The sequence below is a fragment of the Oxyura jamaicensis genome, chromosome Z (genome assembly GCF_011077185.1).
Source record: "Oxyura jamaicensis isolate SHBP4307 breed ruddy duck chromosome Z, BPBGC_Ojam_1.0, whole genome shotgun sequence".
Classification (NCBI taxonomy): Eukaryota; Metazoa; Chordata; class Aves; order Anseriformes; family Anatidae; genus Oxyura; species Oxyura jamaicensis.
Window position 1 is genome coordinate 37,826,524 of NC_048926.1, and position 20,701 is coordinate 37,847,224.

At 36.2% G+C, this 20,701-nt stretch overlaps 1 protein-coding gene across 2 annotated transcripts in view; it reads left to right on the top strand.

Moving 5' to 3' along the window:
- CARNMT1 (carnosine N-methyltransferase 1) overlaps positions 1-20,466 on the top strand; it is a 21,110-nt gene extending 644 nt beyond the window's left edge. The window contains exons 2-9 of one of the 2 annotated variants that reach the window (XR_004745949.1): positions 1-169; positions 3,191-3,386; positions 4,391-4,554; positions 10,313-10,453; positions 14,408-14,586; positions 16,376-16,485; positions 17,379-17,482; positions 17,773-20,466. Coding sequence is in view for 1 of the 2 variants with exons in the window: in XM_035309067.1 (XP_035164958.1) it covers positions 1-169; positions 3,191-3,386; positions 4,391-4,554; positions 10,313-10,453; positions 14,408-14,586; positions 16,376-16,489; positions 17,379-17,482; positions 17,773-17,874 (1,169 nt within the window). In the remaining variant the exon portion in view is untranslated. Of the gene's footprint in view, positions 170-3,190; positions 3,387-4,390; positions 4,555-10,312; positions 10,454-14,407; positions 14,587-16,375; positions 16,490-17,378; positions 17,483-17,772 lie in introns of both variants that reach the window. The other variant, XM_035309067.1, reaches the window with a different exon arrangement.
- Positions 20,467-20,701: the final 235 nt, after the last annotated feature.

The following is a 20,701-nucleotide window of genomic DNA, read 5'->3' on the forward strand; positions in this document are numbered from 1 at the left end:
AGGCCGAGCGGGCGGCCGAGCGCGGCGACGAGCGGCGGCGGCGGCAGCCGCACGAGCCCAGGGCGCTGGCGGCGGCGGCGGCGGCGGCCCGGGCGGAGGAGGAGGCGGAGGAGGAGCGCATGGAGCGGGAGCACTTCCGCAGGATCATCAACGCCTTCCGATACTACGGGTAACCGGCGCCGCGCGGGTGCTGCGGGCGGCCACCCCCCCACACAGCGACGGGCCCGGCCCCCGTGGGTGCGCACAGAGCCGTCCCGGGGGCTTCGTCGGCGACAGGGCGTAACGTTCAACCGACAGACGGCAGAACGCCGGCAGCGAGGTGCAGAGGGTCGCCTCGTCTCAGATACAACGTCAAAACGCTGCGTAAAGTGTTCAGAAGGGTCCTGCCCTCAAAGAGGCGAAAAGGGTGCTTTCCTCATGGGAGGCATTTCCGAAAGATTTGTTAATTTGTACGGCAGATGAGCCCTCTTAATAGGGCTAATGGATGACATTTTCTAACAAGCTTAGCTCTCTAAACGTTTGGTCAGTTAAAAAAAAAAAGGGTTCAGTGGGCCTGTAGGAATGAGATAAAAGGCAGAAATAACCAACTTGAATAAAGGGGTAACAATTCATTCCAATGACAGAAAAGGAGTGGGACTGGCTGAAGAAGTCCACTCGTCTTTAGTATTTTGGTAGACCCTTTTATGTTAGTTTCAGCTTTAGAAGTAGATTTAGGCTGTAGCTATGCTGCGTGCTGTATGCTCCTGTTGACAGACCTTTTTCACCTGAGCCATTATTATGCACTGAACTGCTTTTTGTCAATGTCAGACAAGAATATCCAGAACTTTTAAGTGGCAGTGAGTTTTTTTGGATGAGTAAGTGATATTTTAATATTTTTCTTGCTTATTATTTCTGTATCATGGATTTTTTTTTTGTTTTCCAGGATTTATGTTTGAGCAGGAGGTTGGACTGGATGACACCTTGGATTTTTCCTCTGTAGCAAATTCTCTAATAACAGACAGCTGCCACTTACTGATGTCAGCGATGTAACTGTATCATCTGGCCTCAGAAAGCAGGAACATCCCTGTCAACCTCATGCTCAAGTTAGGATTCTAGGTTGCTTTTGAATCCTTCAATTTCAGTAGGAAACTAATGAAAGGATATGACTCAAGTTCTACTATAGGAATTAAATTCTGCTTCAGAGAAATAACTCTGGTTTTAAGTGGAATTACATATATCGGTAGTTAAAAATTATTTATGTGGAAGCACCTGTATGAACAAGGCAACAACATGTGTTCAGTTCAGTTTAAGGTCTGCAGACATACGGGCCTAAATTCATCCTTTGTAGTTCTTCCGATTTCAGTGAATTATTCATTCTGCCAACAGGTGTCAACTCATCATTGAAAGGATGGAGGATGATTCAAAGGACATTACTGATAAAACATCCAACAGGTGTTGATAATGAGACACTGTGTTTTATACAGAGGATCAGTTTAATTTTCATACTGATCTTTTCTACTTTATTTTTGGATGTCACTTAAACCCTGTGTATATATTAAAATGAACATTTTCAGTAGTATGAATGTAATGTTGGAAACATTAACTGGTCAAATTTCCAGTATGAGGGTGCAACTAAAATCACAGCAGCTACACCTGTTGTGGGCAGCTGAGCCCCACGCAGTGGCTTGCTCACTGTCCCACAGCAGAAAGGGGAAGAGAGAGGAAGGGGTAAAAGAGAGAAAACTCATGGGTTGAGATACAGACAGTTAATAGTTAAAGCAAAAGCTGTGTAACCATGCAAAGCAAAATAAGCACTCATGACTTCCCGTGACCAGAGAGATGTTTACCCATTTCTAGGAAAGCAGAGCTTCGTCATGTGCTATGGCTACTGCGGAAGGCAGGTGCTATAACTGTGAATACCTCCCTTTCCTCCTTTTTTACCCAACTCTCATTGCTGACCATTACATCATATGGTAGGGGATATCCCTTTGGCCAGTCTGGGCCAGCTGTCCTGGTTTTGTCCTCTCCAAGCTTCTTGTGTACCTCTAGGCTCCTCGCTGGTGGGGCAGCATGAGAAAGAAAACGTTGATGCAATAAAGCAACAGCAAAAACATCTTTGTGTTATCAACACTGTTTTGATGACAAATCCAGAATATAGTACTGTATGAGCTGCTGTAAGGAAAATTAACTCTAACCCAGTCAGAAGCAATTCAGTACCTTGCTGTCTCTGATTGCTAGTTCTCAACTCTACAGCAGTACGATGACACGAAAGTTTGAGAAACTGCAGGATGGCTTAACTCAATAAAATGATTTGATCCTGCCAAAAGGGGCAATCTCCCTTGACCTGGCATCACAGCCTCTCCCTCCCAGAGTTGTTATGACTCTGTGCTTAGCCAGCTTGACTTACTAAACTGACAGAAACCAAATAGAGCTATACTATAGAGCTCTGTTCACAGTTAGCAAGTCAAACCAGCTTTATGGCAGGCCTGGTGAGTGCCAGAACTGTCACATGGTGTTAAACTGTTCACGTGAGGAGAAGGAAGAAAAAGGAGAGGGAAGAAAAAATAATAATAATAATAATAAATCCTCTTTCTCTTGGCAGCAGCTAAACATTTTTTTGTGAAATTGTTACTTTGGGAAAAGGAAGAGTTACGTTTAGCTCATATTAGTTACATCAAATTCACAGTACTCACACTTGTGGGAATATGTTGTTAAGGTAGTTTAGTATCTTAGTTGGCGTACCAGAACTGCATCAACATCTACCCTTCACTTTTATGGCTCCTTCAGAAGCAATTGATTTTGAGGATACCTATTCCTACTCCGTAACCAGCTCTTTTTATTCCAAAGGTTACCACATAATTCAGCTGCTTCATTCAATTTAAATTGGATTTGGGAAACATTGTGGCTATTTTTGGTTGTTCATTAAATTTTGTTGATCCATATATTAAGGTAGTGATCACCTGTGCTAGCAAGGGTGATGGGATGATAAGAATAAAATAATGGTCATCCCAAACCGTAAGATGTTAAAATGATGATGATGTAAAACTAGTGCTTAAAACATACATTTTGCCTAAAAATTTCCTGAAAACTCTAGTAAGCAGTTCATTGTCTGAACATTTTCTAAGTTCAAATAAATTAATAACTCAAACCGGTATAACTTAGAACGAATTACTTGCTCCTGGTGCATTTATTTCTGCTTTTTGCTTTTTAGAACGAATATGCATGAACGAGTGAACAGAACAGAGAGGCAGTTTAAATCTCTCCCAGCTAACCAACAGTGTCTTCTTCCTCAATTCCTTCCTCACCTTGACAAGATTCGGAAGTGCATCGATCATAATCAAGAAATACTACATACCATTGTGAATGACTGCGTACATATGTTTGAAAATAAAGAATATGGAGAAGACGTATGTTAAAATGGACTTTTTCATACTACAAAATCGAATTCTATATGCCTTGGGATTTTTTACGTTTGTTTTTCATGCCCTTAGATCTCCAGCTTTCTTACTTCTTGCCCTCTTTGCTTTCTCCTCTATGAATTCCTGACTGCTTACATTTTCTTACTCTCATCTTAAACATCTTGTAAAGTTGATACTAAGAAAACAATGTTGTTAGTATTTGTAATTCCTCTTACAAAAACTAATTGTGAATCTGGCAAATGACAGTAATCAGTGATTTTTTTTTTTTTTAAGAAAAACAAAACAAACCCTTTTTTTGCTCCAGGGTTCTAGCTCTACCCTAGTTAGATTTTAAAGTTAATATTCAGTTAACTATGTACAGCATAAATGGCATTCTCTGTTTTTCTGTAGGTTCTTTTATGTTACGGCATCCCAAATCAGTTACAGGTTTAGTTAGGCCAAATACTCTGAATGTTACCACCTGTAAAACTTTTTCACTGTTTATCTGCTTTTTCAGTGTGGCATCTCTATCAAAAAAAAAATGCATTCAGGGTTAAAAGAGTGGCAGAGATGGAAACTGAAGTCCTTTTTGGTATCTACAGGCAAGGTACAATAATGGGCAGCTCTAGTGTGAGCTTCTCAGTGCTGCCTCATTAGTACCTAAAGAGGTCATAATCTCAGGGTAGGCATTTCAGCCTCTGTGCTAGCTAAACCCTGGTCCTTTCTTGAATAAGGACTATGAGCTGTGCTCTGCTGTGCCATACTATTTATTGCCTTTGTGATGTGGAAGAACTTACTCTCTCACTGAGACCACCAAACTCAGTTCATTTAGCGTTTCAGTCTCGATGTAAGTGCTGGTCTAAGAAGTGAAAGACTAGTGCTTTGTCAGCTAAGACTCTCAACAGCCATTACAGCATGACATTTGTCTGCTTATGATTTACTTTTTATTCTTCAAGACAAAGGATATTTGATGCATTTTTTCATTAACTTTTTTCCCCCCACACTTTAATCAGGGAAGAGGGAAGATTACGCCAGCTTCAACGTTTGACATGGATAAATTGAAATCCACCTTGAAACAATTTGTGAGAGACTGGAGTGAAGAGGGAAAGCCTGAGAGAGATTCCTGCTACCAGCCAATCATTAGTGAAATTGTAAAGAACTTTCCAAAAGAAAGATGGTAATAGTGTTTTAAGATTCTTTTTTCATGTGGACATGCACTGTTGCACAAATCTAATGAAGTTTTTATGGAGTAATGAAAAGTTTGGATTTAAAGGTATAGAAATTGCTGTGAACGTGGAGTTTACTGTTTAATCAAGAGAGTTTGTTCTTAACAGAACATACTGAAAAGAGCAAGATCTTAAACTTCACCAATAGCAAGCCAGGTTTTTTGTTTCCCTGCAGCTTGATACAACAGATGTATTCTGTTCACTTTGCAAGTAATAGACCTTAGAATGTCATGAAGTTAATTCAGTTGTGCTCAGTGAGGTCATGTTTGCAGGTTAGTACGTTCTCAGTGTGCATGCTGCAGATCACAGAATCATAGAATATCTTGAGCTGGAAGGGACCCGTAAGGATCATCAAGTCCAGCTCCTGGCACTACACAGGTCTACCCAAGATTTTAGACCACGTGACTAAGTGCACAGTCAAAAAGCTTCTTAAATTCAGACAGGCTTGATAAAGGGAAAGACACTTGTGACCAGCAGCAAGTATGAGAATTACCCTTTGTCCTGGAAGTTGAAAGGAGGGAAGAAGTCTTTTAAACCTCCTATATAGCTTTGTTACAGTTAATGTATTTCTAGCCTTAGTTTCAAACGTGTGGATACCTTTGTAACTGTGTTAGCATGTTTAAAACAAAAACAAAAAAAAAGCACACACTGTCTAAACAGTAATGTGTAGTTTCTTTTACATAAATTTAAGTAGAAGTGTGCTGGTGGAAGCTAGGAAGAAACAGCTGCTATAAGAATTGCATAGTTAATGATTCTGCAATTTAGCCAGAAAGTACATTTCAGTTTAAACTTGTAATGGTAAAATTTGTTAACTTTGTATTTATAAAATATAATAGGCCAGAACTAAGCTTTTGATTTAGCTGGCTGTTAATTGTGGATGTTCCTTCTCAGTGATTACTAATAACACACTTGTACCAAGTTACATACTTGACACTAGCTATTGTTTAGTTTTCACTTAGTGATAGCAGAACATGGAGTGGAATCTGTTATGATAAAATGGCAATACCAGGCAGATTGCTTGGTTTCTCTTTTGCTCTTGGCTAATTTACCTCAAGGTGGATGTATCGCTTCAGGTATTTCATGTGAACTTCCTGTAATTGTGTTGGCACTTGGTAATGAAAAGCAGATTTGCCTGGATGTATCTTGCAATGAGAAAGATGGAGAAACAAGTACTTTAGAGAGACTGTCCCTACAGTCAATCTCTTATTTTTTTAATGGCTTCATTGGACTTGTATATTCTGCTTCTGGTAAACCACATTTGTATTGGTTCCTTATGCTAGACTTATATGAAAAAGGAATATAAATTTTTGAAACTGGCCAAATATGTTTTGCTCCATGTATGCAGATGTTGCGTAGTTGCTATTCTCTGCAAGTCTTGCCTGCTTCAGTTCTGTTGATAGGCAGTGGAAGTGGTGAGGTGCTTTATATGCTTGCTCTTCTGGGATGTGGGAGAGATGTGAGCAACGGTTGAAAGCAGCTGTAAATTTGAACATTCTTTTGAGTAGGAGTTACTGTTAGCCTTTGTTTCAGTCCAGTCTTCTGACAAGACAGTAATCTAAAACTAAAATCAGAAGGTAAAAGCTGTTTCTGCCTTTTGTTCCTCTTCAGAATTCCTTCTTTCTGCTTAGTACAGAAAATGTTACTAGCATCAACAAGGCAGTTTGAAGTGAAGTTTTATTAGATAAAACTCTTCCTGAAGAAGCAGTAGCTTTCCTACATTGGTTATGTTGGAATTGCATTATACATTTCAGCTTGCAGAATTATCTGTCTTTGAATGAACCCATCCGAATTTCCTAGACCTGAATGAACTATGATCACTGTTTTTTGTAGGAGAAAATAGTAAAACTCTTTTATTTCTTGATGGAATGTGATTGTTAAAGTGTTTTTATGGGAAAACGTAAAGTTGAAAATCTAAGTAAGCATTCTCCTTTTTGGCATCACCTTTGTTTTTTCTTTCCTGCTGTTACCATTTCTACTTATATGAAAGGACATTATGATGCAATTTCATGTCAGAAAGGTACCAAAGAAATGGTTAACCTTTAAATTAGTTGATAAATTTCCATGGCTTAGGTATTTTCTCCAAGCTTCTATTCATTAACTTGGCCTCTGAAACCAGCTGTAACTTGAAATTTAAATGTATTTTCTAGTTCAGCAATTTACTTTATTTTCAAAATACTGTTAGGACAGCTCAGAAGAACTGTGGCCAGTGTTTAGTTTCCCTTTAATTTGGGGAAATTAATTTAATTTTAATTCTTACTCCTAAGGTCTTTTTGCATGCATTCAGATACAATTTAGTGACTTTAAAGGTTCTGCTTCATACAATTTTATTTAACATATAATACATCTCTCCACCTAGAGTTTTTAATCCACATCTGTGATTTAGCTGAAACTTCGCTTTAAACATTGGATTTAAGAGCAAGTGTTATCTTCAAGAGCAAGTGTTACCTTCAGAGTTACTCCAGTGTACTGATGCATGTAAAGCCACTGAAGTCTGTGGAAGTGTGTTAAGGCTAAACTGCTTCAAAGTTGAAGAAGAGTTGCTTTTCAAGTGATAACCTTTTAGCTAACTTCATTATTCAGTATGTTATCTGAAAAGCAGTTGTCTTTAAAAACAAAGAAACAAAAAGCCATCTGAAATTAGACTACGGTAAAAGAATGAAAAATACTGCGAACTGGATATGTTCACTGTCTAAATTTACAAATATTGCAGATAAGACACCAGTAAAGAATGAGTCTGAATCCCCCAGTGTGATTCTTTGCCAATATTTCCATCGATCTTCTCTCTACAGGCTGTATATTTCTGATCCCTTATTATCATTAGATAACATTGAATTTCAGTGTTTCTTATGAAAAAGTGTTTGCACGTGCTATTTTTTTTTGCTTAACCTTATACTTAACTGCTTCAACACTATCTTTTTGTTTTGCTAAAGTGCAATTAGCCTCTTTTTAACATGTATAGTTTTCTCTTAAAAATGATACCAAGTTTAAATCTTCATTAATAGCATTGAACTTTTAAAAAATGATGATACATTGCACTGCAAAATGCAGTAAAATAATTGCATGAGAGATTGTAGTTGTTTCCAGTATTTGTTCTCTGTCTGAGAGGTTGCTGCAGGATCAATAGTTGATCCAAGCAATCCAATGTTAGACCCCTTCCTCGTCTGTCAGCCACACATCCCAATAGGTTAGCAGTAGTTTTCCCTTAGTGCCCCACAGGTTATTAAGAATGTTAGGTACCCATTATATTTCTGATCAATACCACACCTGTGTCTTAGAAAGCCTGCTACTGCTTGCTAGTTCAAGGCTAGTTTGATTGTGGATCACTGTTGGTTGTTACTGTCAGTTACCACAGTCTTTTTATGATCTCTGCTGTTGCTGCAATTACATATCTACCATAGGAAGGCAGGTTTTTCTTGCTTCTTTAGTTGTCTTACAACTATTCAGCTGTTAAGAAAATTGTTCCCAGGCAGTTAAATATTTAGTTTTAATGGTTTAAAAATAGCATAGGGCATTGGAGTGTTCCTACTATCATTGGTTTCATGCCTTCTTTTTTTTTTTTTTTTTTTTTTAATTACAGTTTGTCATGAGTAATTCCATTCAAATCTTGATAAAAAAAAGGTATTTGAGCACTTTTTTGATATCAGGACACTATCAATGCTCACTATTTTTTAGACATGATTTTGACATATACCTAATTTACTGGATGATAGATGAAAAAAATGCTCTTGAACTGTTTCTGAATACTAATGTCAGTGCTCTTGGACTCAGATTTTAAGTTTATTTTTTTTATGTTCTGCATACTAAAATGAAGTTAGTGTCCAGCATCAGTCCATAGCAATTGAAGCAAAGACTATAGGTAGAAATTAAATTAGACTTCACTCCCTTAATAAAAGTGCAAAGGAAAGTGCAGTTAAAATCAACTATTTTCTAGAGAGAGAATTTGGGAAACTAGTTCAGAAGTGCAAAAACTTTATATTATTTAAAAAAGGAAAAAAGGTACAGGTAAATTGCTTGGAATTAAAAATCAGCTTACTTGTCTGGGGCTATATCTTTGGATGAATATGTTTTTTGGATGAATAAATAAATGCTGAATTATAAGCTGTAATTACGCCTGTACAACACTTTTCATTAGGTTGTTTCAAGAAAGAATGCCTTTTTTGATTAATGGAATATATTCTTGGAAGTGGCATAAGACTTCATAGCTACCTTATGGTTAGCTTTGGGTTTTTCATCTAGGAAAGAGGTAAGAAGAATTGTTACTTCACAGAAGTACTCTAAAATAATGGCAAAGTCTTGGCTTCCTGTTTCTCAATAATTAGAAAACAAAATAACTGTATGTATACTGGAATGAAAATCAGGAATGAAAGTAAACATGATTTTTCAGTTTGGAAGGATTCACTGGTTGCATGATTAAGCTGTACACCGAAAGGCACTGTTAAAACTGCTTTGCCAGGTTGTGCGACCTTTAGACAAGGATAGTACTTTCTTCTGTGTTAGGGTCATAACATTCATGTACTGCCTTTTAGAATTTACTTACCTCCCAGACTCATCTTCATGATTACACAGCATACAAGGTCTTTTGAACCCTTTCTGGCATCCTGAATTCTTAAATATTAAGAGGTTTTTTATTTTGCTTTCTTCATAATATTCTTCATTATATTCACAATGTTTATTGTGGCTTCCTTTACATAGTTGCATAGATATACATACATGCATGTTTGACTTTGAAGGTAACATGCAAAAGAGAAGGTGAATTAGCGTTTTTGGTATATGAAATTAAAAAGTCTTTTTTCAGGACTGAAACTGGAAAATGATTTTTAGATGGCATATCTTTTCATATTTGTGTGGGAGTGTTTTTGCCTCAGGAGTGCAGGTTTGATTGCGTTGTGATGCAAATATATTGATTAGAATATGTGTGTGCTGCATTTCTGCCTGGAGGAGGAAAAGGTTTTAGATTCTTAGTTCTTCTATTCATTAGCTATTGGACCTGGAAGATGGAAGTGAGTTTTCTAAATCCCTTGGTAACTACACAGTGCTGGACATCTTCCAGTATTCTTCAAATGATGTCTAGTTACAGGAAGGGAAGAGGTAGAGAGTTGTGTTGTATTTTGGTTTAGGAAATCCTGTGTCACTGGATTGGAGTTGGAGAACAGCTTCACCAGCTGGTGAACTGTATTGACTGTAGTGGAGGTGGTGAACAGAACATTTAACACCCTTAGCTGCTGAGAAGGTAGCTTGTAAGTTTGCAGTCTGATTTGCTCATCAGATCAGGAAAGTTTTGCTGATGTCAAAATGCTTGTTTATTTTTCAATGCAATGTTAACAAGAAGATTTCCATAATATTTAGGAGCTATCGGCGGGCACCACAGAAAAAGAAATGGTGATATATAATCATATTCTTCCTGCAGTTCATTTAGGCGATTGTTTTAGTTTGATAACTAAAAGTTTTCAAAATAAATATTTTGTTTTGTAATTATGCACTTTATTCAATAAGGTTTGCATATGTTCTTAGCGTCATTTTCTATGAGTTATTTTTACTGTAAATTAACTGATCTGACCTGAACTGGCTCCCTTTGCCTTTAAGAAATAGAATCATACAGAAAATATTTAAAATATCTAAATATATGGGAAAAATGTTTGACTGAGCTTCTGTAAGTTTTATTAAGAAATATCAGATAAAAATTTAACTGTTGTTTTTGTTCTGTTGCAGGGATTTCTCCAAAGTCAATATCCTGGTGCCTGGTGCTGGGCTAGGTAGATTGGCATGGGAAATAGCTATGCTTGGTTATGCTTGCCAAGGAAACGAATGGAGCCTCTTTATGCTCTTTTCTTCTAACTTTGTACTCAACAGGTACATAGCTTATGTTATACTTTCTGGTCAAAACTTACAGGTATGAATGAGTGAGGCAAAATTATAAATGAGAAAAAGTTGAATGATTTCATTCATTCAACCATTTTTTAGAATGTCTTGATGAAAATAATCTGTGGGATAATTGGTTGAAAAGAAACGTATCTGAGTTAAATGGTTAAGTCATTAAGATTACATCAGGGAACATGGGTTTTAAGTTATGAAACTTAAAATATCTGGATTCTACCACAGATTTTCTGTGTAATCTTGAGTGTTATGGTTTTTATTTCACATCTGTTTCTGAAAGAAAAAGCACACCTATCTCACAAGTTTCAGATAGGGAGTAACTATGCATGATATTTAGGGGTGGTGTTTAGTAGCAGAGGAAACCTCTTACAATGTTACATTCCATACTGAGATCCTAGACATTGTTTCTAAATGAAAAACTACTATGCAAACACAGCTTTGTAAGCAAGTTCTGGTGCTGGACAACAGCTAAAATGTTACAGTTAATAGTTTGACAATTATGCTATAAATTTGAATTAATAATTTCACTATGTAGGCTTAATCTGAAGTACATTTTAGTTTTTTTTTTTTTTTTTTTGTCACTTGGGATGGAAATTACTTATCTCATAAGGTGCTTTTTAAAGAGGAAACAAGGCACTGAATGCAACTCTTCCTCTAAGATTGAGGATGGGAAGACTGGATATATGAGAGAGGACTGGGTTTTGTTCTATTCCTGGGGAGTTTGTAGCCAGTTCAGAGACCAAGTATACAGTTTGCCGATTCTTCAGTCTGAATCTCTTATTTGATGAAAACACCTGAACTTGTACACTACATTGTCATGATATTTTGAGCCCTGTTTGTAGACAGTGATTGTCCTCCACAGACTGTGATGGTATCAAATTTGTTACAGCTTAGCCTTCAAAAAAAAAGGGGGGCTGGGGGCTGGCGGCAAACACTGTTTCTTTTCTGTTGCACTTCTGGTTAAAACAGTGGTAGTCACTGCCATGAAAATAGGTAGTTGCTAAGAATGTGTTTACTCCTTTCTTCTTACATTATTCTCAAATGACTGTCATCTGCAATTGCATGTTACGATTGAGGTGATTTAATACCTTGTAGTTACTGAAAGAAATAGAAGTCCTCCTTCTCCCTAACTTTACATCCCTTTTGGCTCTTAGCTCTATAGAATGTTTGAAGCAATACAAAGTAGTATAAAATTATTCATTTGTCATGCATAGGAGCACCAGTGAGCTGTCATATTGGTTCAAACCTATGACATGTTTTTCATTTACCTTAAATAGGGCATTTTTATATGTGGAATTCCCCTGAAATTATATTTAGTTTGCAATAGTAATAATTCTTAGCATCTGACACTTATGTGATATTTCCTATTTATATAAAATATATACCATTTTGCTAAATATGTATCTTAGACTTGCTAACAATATTAGTTTTCATACAGTCAAACTGAGTTTTGGTCAGCTTCTGTAATCTTTACCTTTGCTGGGTGAGTTACCGGTTACAAGTTTTCTTATTAGCATGAAAGAGAATACAGGTAACTGCTAAACTGACTGAATTCCAGTCATTTCAGTTGATGCCTTTCTGCTAGATGTGATCAGAGTCTTTGCATTAACTAACTGATCAGTTTTTAGGGACATTTGAGAACTTGGATCTAGTCTTAATTGTCTGTTCCTAGTTAGCCTTCTGAAATGGATGTGTTTGCCTTCTCGAAACTGGAAGAAACAGCAATGGTCAATATGAGCTGAACATAACAGATAAGGATGGATAAGAAGGATCTTGAAAAATTGGCAAAGTAACCTTTAACTACAATATAAATTTAATTAAGTTTTGTTTTCAGTTGATAAAATTGAGGATTTTGCTATTGTATGCTTACAGTTTGAATCTGCGTTTTTCCTCTGTCAGACTTTATTTTTAGGAAAACAAAATACTCTCTTGAATATCAAGCCAACTTGTACATTGGACTTCTAGGTGTGATACACCCGCTTAAGTCTTCTGTATGAAGAGTGGTAACAGCTGATTTTTTGCATATATACAAAACTTAATTCTCTGAAGTTGTGAGATTTTATCACTGTGGTTGAAATTTCATAGCATTATACGTAGAAAGTGCATCAATGCCTAACAGTGGTCACTGTGAATATTTGAAATAAATTGTATTTTTTGCATGTCCATGAATGCCTTAGAATGAAAACAGTTCAAGATTTTACTTTGAAATCAGTGGTTAAAAGTAAGATTGGACCTAGCCATCTTTTGCAGAGCAGTATTTTTAGATTGAATATTGCACAATAAAAATTACCTGCCCCTACTTGGACAGAAACGAAATGCATCATAGTCTTAGTTAAAGCTGTTAACTTTAGTAACACCTTGTATTCCTAAAGGATGGAATTTTAAAGGACTGCAGAATTTAGCTGAAGTGCAAAGAAGAGTTTTCAAGTATGACTATGGACAGGAATTTCTCTCATATTAAATTGATACTTCCTTACGAAAATATTGGGAAGTCTGCACAAAAATACTTTGTGCTGAAAAAAAATACTGGGAGGTGTGTTTTCCCTTATAGCTCAGGAACATTGTCCCTTCTGATTCACTCATACTTCATCTTTACCTTGCTTTTTGGAAAATTTCATTGTTACACAAAGATATTCTGACATTAATATAAATTAACTGTGAGCACCTGGAAAATGCTGAAATAGTTAATGCAGTTGGCCAACTTTTTTTTTGTCAGCCAAACCAGAAATGCCCTTAAGAAAATGGTGTCCATGTTATCAGGGCTTTATGCCTAATTGTTTTCTTTGATTGACTGCATAAATCTGATATTTATATATCTATTATGTATGGAAACAGTTAATGAGCTCTGTATACTGCTGCTCATAACACAAGAGTTCTGTGGTTTTTTATTGATAAATATGACATCATGGAGCAAGTAAGACCTTTTATTTCAAAGTCTTTGCCACAGAGGTTTCCTGGGTACCAGCCTAGAGTATATTTTCTATAACATGGAAGACTGCTTCCAATACAAAGATATTTGTGTGTTTTATGGGACAGATGTTCTCTCTGAATATCTAGTTATGTGTGTGTAACATGCATAGTATGTTACGTATAGTGCTACGTAAGTGAGCTTGATTGCAAAACTCAGTGATGCACAGGAAAATAAAAAATCTTCATTTTTTAAATTAAATGCTGATTTTGCAGGACTGTGGGAAAAGTTTATTTCTATGCTTTTGTGCTATTATCACTTTCAAAAATAGATACTCAATGTCAACCCACACATTCTGTTTTACAATATACTTAGCATATGCTTATAGCGTAACTGCAACACTCCAGATACTACTAACTTAGGGACGTTTAGCACAAAGCTATTACACTTTGCAAAATAGGATTATTACTTTTTAAATTTAAATGCATGTTTTCAGTTAGGATCTGAAAAATGCTTTTTTGTTCTGAAAACCCATATGGCTATGGTTCAGAAAAGGCAGAAAAGCCACATTAGAACCAGTGTTGCCAAGGAAATTGAAAACAAGCATGGTACTAATGTTGCTCTTTTTTAAACAAGAAAAAAAAGGCTTAGCTTCACTACATATACTGAATCACAAATTTAATTAATTCCAAGGAAATAATCTTACTAGTTTCCAGTGGAAAAGATGATAAAAATGGTAAAAAGGAGAAAAGAAAAAGAGAACAAAAGGTAGTTACTGCGTTGTGCCAGCTGTGTGGCACCAACTTGTGGTTGTGTGTCAGACTGGCGTTTTGTTCAGTTCATAAATTGATGAACTGTCTGAAATGTTATGAACTAGTTAAGTGCTTTAGAAAACCTCTAGCTTTAGAGATGTGTTTTTTTCATCAGTAAAACAACAGTGCATGTTGAAACTCACCTGCATATCTGGATAATACGTAAGTAATTAGTTGAAACTGTACTGTTCTCATTTCTATATTTTGCAGATGTTCTGAAGTTAACTCATGTAAGCTTTATCCCTGGATTCATCAGTTTAGCAATAACAGAAGATCTGCTGATCAGATACGTCCAATTTATTTCCCTGATGTTGATCCTCACAGTCTTCCTTCTGGTTCAAACTTCTCTATGACGGCAGGGGATTTTCAAGAAATTTACTCTGAGTGCAGTGAGTAAAAGCATCCTTTAGACTTTCCGCGTAGCTTTATCTTCAGAGTATTTGTTATGGGGCAGTTAAGAAATCATTACAAATAGAACAGAACTGTATCTTCAAGCATTAAGGAAGAAGTGCTAGCTGTGGCAAGATTTTTTTATTCCAAATCAGCTTTTCCTTTCTTTTTGATTATTAAAAAAAAGATGACACATCCTAACATAACAGATGGTTGTTGCAGTCATCTCTTTCAGAAAAAGACAACATGGGAGTATTTAGGAAAAATGTACTTGATTTAGAAAAATGGTGTTTCAAAGAACAATATAATGAGTCCATTTTCTTCTTCAGTGTAAAACATACAAATACAATGATTACGTATTGATTCGTTTTCTATTGTAAAAGCAAATAGATACTTATTGGATATACATATAAGTATTATGTGTAAGTATATATACTTACAACACTTAATAGTATTTCAGAGAAATGTTATGGGGTTGATAAGGAGCAAAGACTGAAACTTACATTAGCACAAATACCAGTATTTTTTCGTGTGATATCAGGTTAGTTGTGCTGTCCTCATTGCAGCTATGAAGTAGTCTTCTATGACTAACCTCTTGTTGGATTAACCTGCCGATGACCTTATTTAATACTTCCTCTACCACTTACATATTCAAGATTTAATCAAATGTAGCAATTACCCACTTCTTTTATATGTATATTAACACTTCTAGAGTTGATAGAGTAAATAATAAGAAAACATGAAGTAAGCTTATACAGTAAGCTTAAAAAGCTTTTACTATTCTTTGCTTCACACAATATTGGATTATCTCTTATCTGTTTTCCGTCTTCAGCTCTCCATCCTTTTTATTCCTTTTTATTCCTATAGTAGTTTTTCACCAGAATAAAATAGTTTTTAATCAATCTTTTTTTTTTTTTTTTTGCATAAGTAGCCTTCCACGTATTTTCTTGTAGGTTGCCTTCCTTACAGTTGTCTGCTTTTCTGAAGAAGTGGTCTTATATTAAGAGTATCCATTGCTGGAAATAAATTGATATTTTTCTTTTAATATTTCAGAAGTTTAAAATTTACAAATTCAGGTGTGTGTTTAGAGACAGACAGGGAGACTGATGCTTTAAAAGGTAGTTTTGGGAAGATCCTGCTTGCTAAATTTTACTAATAAAAAACAAATGGAGAAATATGCTAATGTTTTAAAGCTATGTGATTTGTGGAAGTACAGCTTAGAGTACAGGTTAGTATTCTTCTAGATATTAATATATCTAGATATTAATATATCTAGAAAGGCCCAAAATCACTGAATATTTTTGCATTTGTATTTTAACAGTTCGGTAATGAGGTTCTTAGAACAGGTGAGTGAGTAATGGGATGCTTGGGTTTTAATTTATATAAAACATGTTATAATGTTACAACACTCTCAGACAAGGTCTGATTTTTGCGTGGTCCCTCATAGGTCCCTTCTAACTTCGGGTGATTCTTATATTTTACAGTATATGAATGAATTATGAAATGCATAAGTAACGAATATGTGTGTATGATAGTTTAGAATTTGTGTGTGTATATATATGTATGTAGACTGCAGAAATCTAAGCTGAAATGTCTTTAGCATAGAACAAAACGTTTCACACTTAGTTTCTTAAAACTAAAGTTTACTTGTAAACTGAATGAAAAGTGTTCAGCTGTTACTATTAGTTAAAGGAAATCCTGATTGTGTAAACAAACATTAGTGTTAAATGAAAAAATTTTACAGAGGAAGAAACAATTTAATCTATACAATCTGTTCTTCTTGCACAGATACTTGGGACTGCATAGCAACTTGCTTTTTCATCGATACGGCACATAATGTTATCGATTATATTGATACCATATGGAAAATACTAAAGCCTGGAGGAATATGGATAAATGTAGGCAAGTGTGACCAACCTTTTCTTCCTGCAACCCCTGACTTCTGTTTGCTCACATTTTGCTCACAAGTACTAGGCATCCAGTACTTGAAAGGAGTAGTGGAATTAACATGTCTGTATTGAAGACTCTGTGGAGCTAGAAACATATGGCTTCAAAATTATCTCAGATAATATAATCCCATGTTCAGCATGTGTCCAGTTGTTTGTTAGTTACAAACAAATCAACACATGATATTAGATAGAGATGTATGGCTTCCCAGTGGCAAGTTTCTCATTCATGCATCACAAGTGTAGTGTCCTGTATTCTTCTTGCTATTTTCCTAGGAAAATAAAACTTGTTCTGCCTGTAGACATCCTTGAATTTTTTTCTTAGTCAGTTGTCTAATTAATCCTCCAAAGTAGAAGGTTTGGGAATGAGATTTATGGATGCCTTAGTTTGAAAGAAGACAAATTATTAGGTCTCCCATGGTGAGGGACTGGCAGACAAAACTTAGACATTTGTATACTAGGACAGAGAGAGACGTTTGTATGGTAGAAACTCGTCAGTTACTGATCAGTCACAGTGAGTGTAGCTCTTGAGTAGACCAAAGCTGTCCTGCCTTCTCTTTGGTACAGACAGCAATGGTGCTACACTGACAGAAGGGAGGAAAGTTTAGGATACAGAAAACAGTTTGGTGGCATAGGAGACTTCATTCTTGAATAAGCAGTTGAACTATTTGGTTTTAATTTTGCCCTGATTCTGAAATTTATTATAAGAATTATGCTTGAGTAATAGCAGCATATTTGAATTTAGTGAGTCTGGGTATTAGCATTCTTCACGCTTTCAGTATGTGCTTTTGATTTTAAGTAAGTTTGTCTTTTTATAGCATTTTCATTTTATCTCTGTACTGTAGGTCCTTTACTTTACCACTTTGAAAACTTGGCAAATGAGCTTTCTATAGAATTAAGCTACGAGGATATAAAAAATGTTATACTGCAGTATGGATTCCATATAGAGGTAAGAAGATACAGTTTGGACTAAGTACTATTTGTAGAGACTGGTCAAACTCCTTCAATAATTTTTAACCTTAAAGTTAGTTCAAGCTAATGCCATAGATTAATAACTTTTAGGACAGGTAAATGTGTGTAATTGTGTTGCAAATTTACATTCCTCATTTGTTGAAAAGTGTATAGATGAACTTAAAAATCAGTGGGTAGTAAATATATAGCATTTTCTTTCATACAAAGAGAAACTTGTATAGTGCTTGAAGAGAGGGTGTTTTGAAAACTTGAGCTTTTTTTTTCCAGGTGGAAAAAGAATCTGTACTGTCAACTTACACTGTGAATGAACTCTCCATGATGAAATACTACTATGAATGTGTGTTGTTTGTGGTGAGAAAACCAGAATAGGAGTGGTTTGAATAGGTTAGTCAGAAGAAAAAATGTTGGCTTGAATGCTAGAATCAAAAGTAAAATGGACTGAGTGATGTGATGTCTGGACACAACCTCAAATCAGTGGTGCCTTCTTATTCCTAATAAGATTTAGATAGTGTCTATTTTCTTAATATCTATGTTGCTATCCAGACGTGTACTATGCCATGCATATTTGTACTATAGTGAAAATCGAGGAGGAAATGTTTGCATACACTGTCTTTATGCTTTGGAATGAATTTAAAAACAAAAATGTTTTCTTGGGTATAAAACTTAATGTTAACCAGAATCAGGCTAGTTTTCCACATATACTGCCTCATTTTTCTCAGATCCATAGTGATCTCCTTTTTTCTCTGCTTGGCGGTACTTAATATACTTTCTGTGTCATGTTTAGAAGAGCATTTTTAAACATACATTTAAAATTACAAAATCTGAAATGGTTGAAAAGTGATAATACGATCCTGGACAGATATAATACCCATCAGAACTGTTACAGTGTTCTCTGTGGATCCAAAAATAGGAAGGAAGTAGATTATTGTTAAAAATTCTAATTTTTGCCTGTACCAGTGTTAACAGTTTTATCGACACACAGAATCGGTAGGCAGTTTGAAATACTCTGTGAAAGCAGAGAACAGAGTGAAGAAGAGCAGCATGTAACAGGAAGCAGTATACTAACCTCAGTTCAGGAATAAACCAGTTCTGATTAGTCCCTTAGTGTTGAAATTGAAATTTTGGATGCTTTGCAGTCTTAAAATATATTGTTTTTTGAGTCACACACTTCCTGCTTAAGCCAAAGTTTTAAAGGTGTAACTAACAGAAAGCTCTTCTCTTTCTTAATAACAAAGCTGAGTTATCCATGCCATATACCTGTATTGTGACAGAAAGAAATCCTTCTTTCTCAAAGGAAAAAAAAAAAAAAAAAAAGTTACATGTGAAAAATAATGTACTGTAACCTCATGGCTTCATTTTCTGAGTCAGCATATGCAGGATGATTGGCAGAATTTCATTGTAGCTTTAGGCACTTTACCCATGCTACTCTGGCTTACTTCTTGGTTCCTTATCCTAACTTTTTTCCTGGCTAACGAGGCTTCGTTGGATATTTATCCTGGCTGAATCTTCATACAAGAGAAGCTGAATCTTCTGTCGCTCAAGTTATATAAATGAGAAAACGTTAATAATTACTGTACTGAGAGGAAGTGTCATGGTAGCCATTTGTTTTCTTAATGTATTGGTTAATTTCAGTACCAACCTTCATCCTTACTCAGAACTTTCTTTAAAATGTAAGAAGCTTGTGGTAAGGAATCAATGCTGTTTTTAGTATTTGGACATAATGGCACTGGACAATAACTTGTTTAAATGCTTTCCCTTATTTCTAGTCCCTTTTTGCAGGATGATGTCATAATCACTTAAATAGTTCCATTAGTAACTAATGGATTTTTCCTGTTAAGGCCGGACATTTGTGCCTTCATATCTAACCCGAAAGTTTGCATGGAGGAAAACACAACTTTTTTTTATATATATATATAATTTCAACACTGCATATGAAAGAGAGTAAGCGTGGACGTTCCAATACTATGCCTCTTTCTGCTCAGAATCCTTACTGAGAGCAAAGGCTTCTGGACTACAGAAGTTTTCCGTTAGAGCTTTACTTAAACTTGAACTCTCTCTTCTTCCTACGCTGTACCACCAAGATTTAACTCCATTAATCAACCCCGCTCCAAGAACAATGTTGAAAGCTGAAACACAGCTATTACAAGTAGATTAAAAGGAAAACCCTTGAGCACCTTTAAAAGAAAGAAAGAAAAAGTCTTCAGTTACTTTCATTTTCTTATTGTACTATTTACTCTGTTTAATGAATGGACTTCAATTTCTGGTGATGCTTTACCTTCATTTTGACTTTTTTCCCCTTATATAAAATGTGATTAGTATTTTATTTGGGTTTACTTGAATAAGTTCTTTGAAGTCAGGCAAAGTTAGATGAATGTTGATTATGCAGTTGTTGAGTAGCTACACCTGTAATATTGCCCAATTTCTGCCTCTTAACCAGTCTTTAGTTACACTTGGAGTGTGGTGTTTTTTACAACTAAGCAATTGAACTCTTGCGTTCTGGCTGAATGTCGGTATCCTTTGTTCTGTTGGTTTTGTTCTTTGCAACAGTACATTGTCACAAGTGCCATTTTTTCATTGTTCTAGGAAATGTTTTTATTTACTTTTATCATGTATATAGTGATGTGCTTCTACTTCTCGTGTGGAAAATGCCAATTTTCCCACATTTTTTCCTTCCATGTATAACAGCTGCATTAACAGTTGGAAGCCGAATAATGTTGTGAATAAGTTGTATGAGTTAGTGTTTTACCTGCGGTCCTATTTATGAGTTCTTACAATTCATCATTTGTGTTTTTATCGATGGGGATAATTGTATGTTATTCAATGTGATCAGACTCTTCCTCAGTTGTGTACGCAGGGGGAAAAAAACGCTTAAGCTGTCTGTCAGCAGAAGCCGAGACAATTTCGGTCACTATTAAACTGTATGTGGTATTGAGTGTAAAATAAAACGCTGCATAACCTTCAGCGTGATAGTGCTTTATGGGGAGTAAGTTCGGCAGGTAAGGGCTGTGTTTTTATTCGTGCCAGGCTCGGGCGGCAAGAAGCGCAGCCCCGCTGTCCCTGCGCGGCGGTCGCGCGTGTGACGCGCCCGACGCCGGGCGGGCCCTTGCGCTTGGGGGCAGCCCGCGCGGGGGCGGTGCCTCCCCGGGGGGCGGGGCTCAGCAGCCGGGCGGAAGCGCGGCGCGAAGCCGCGGGGGCG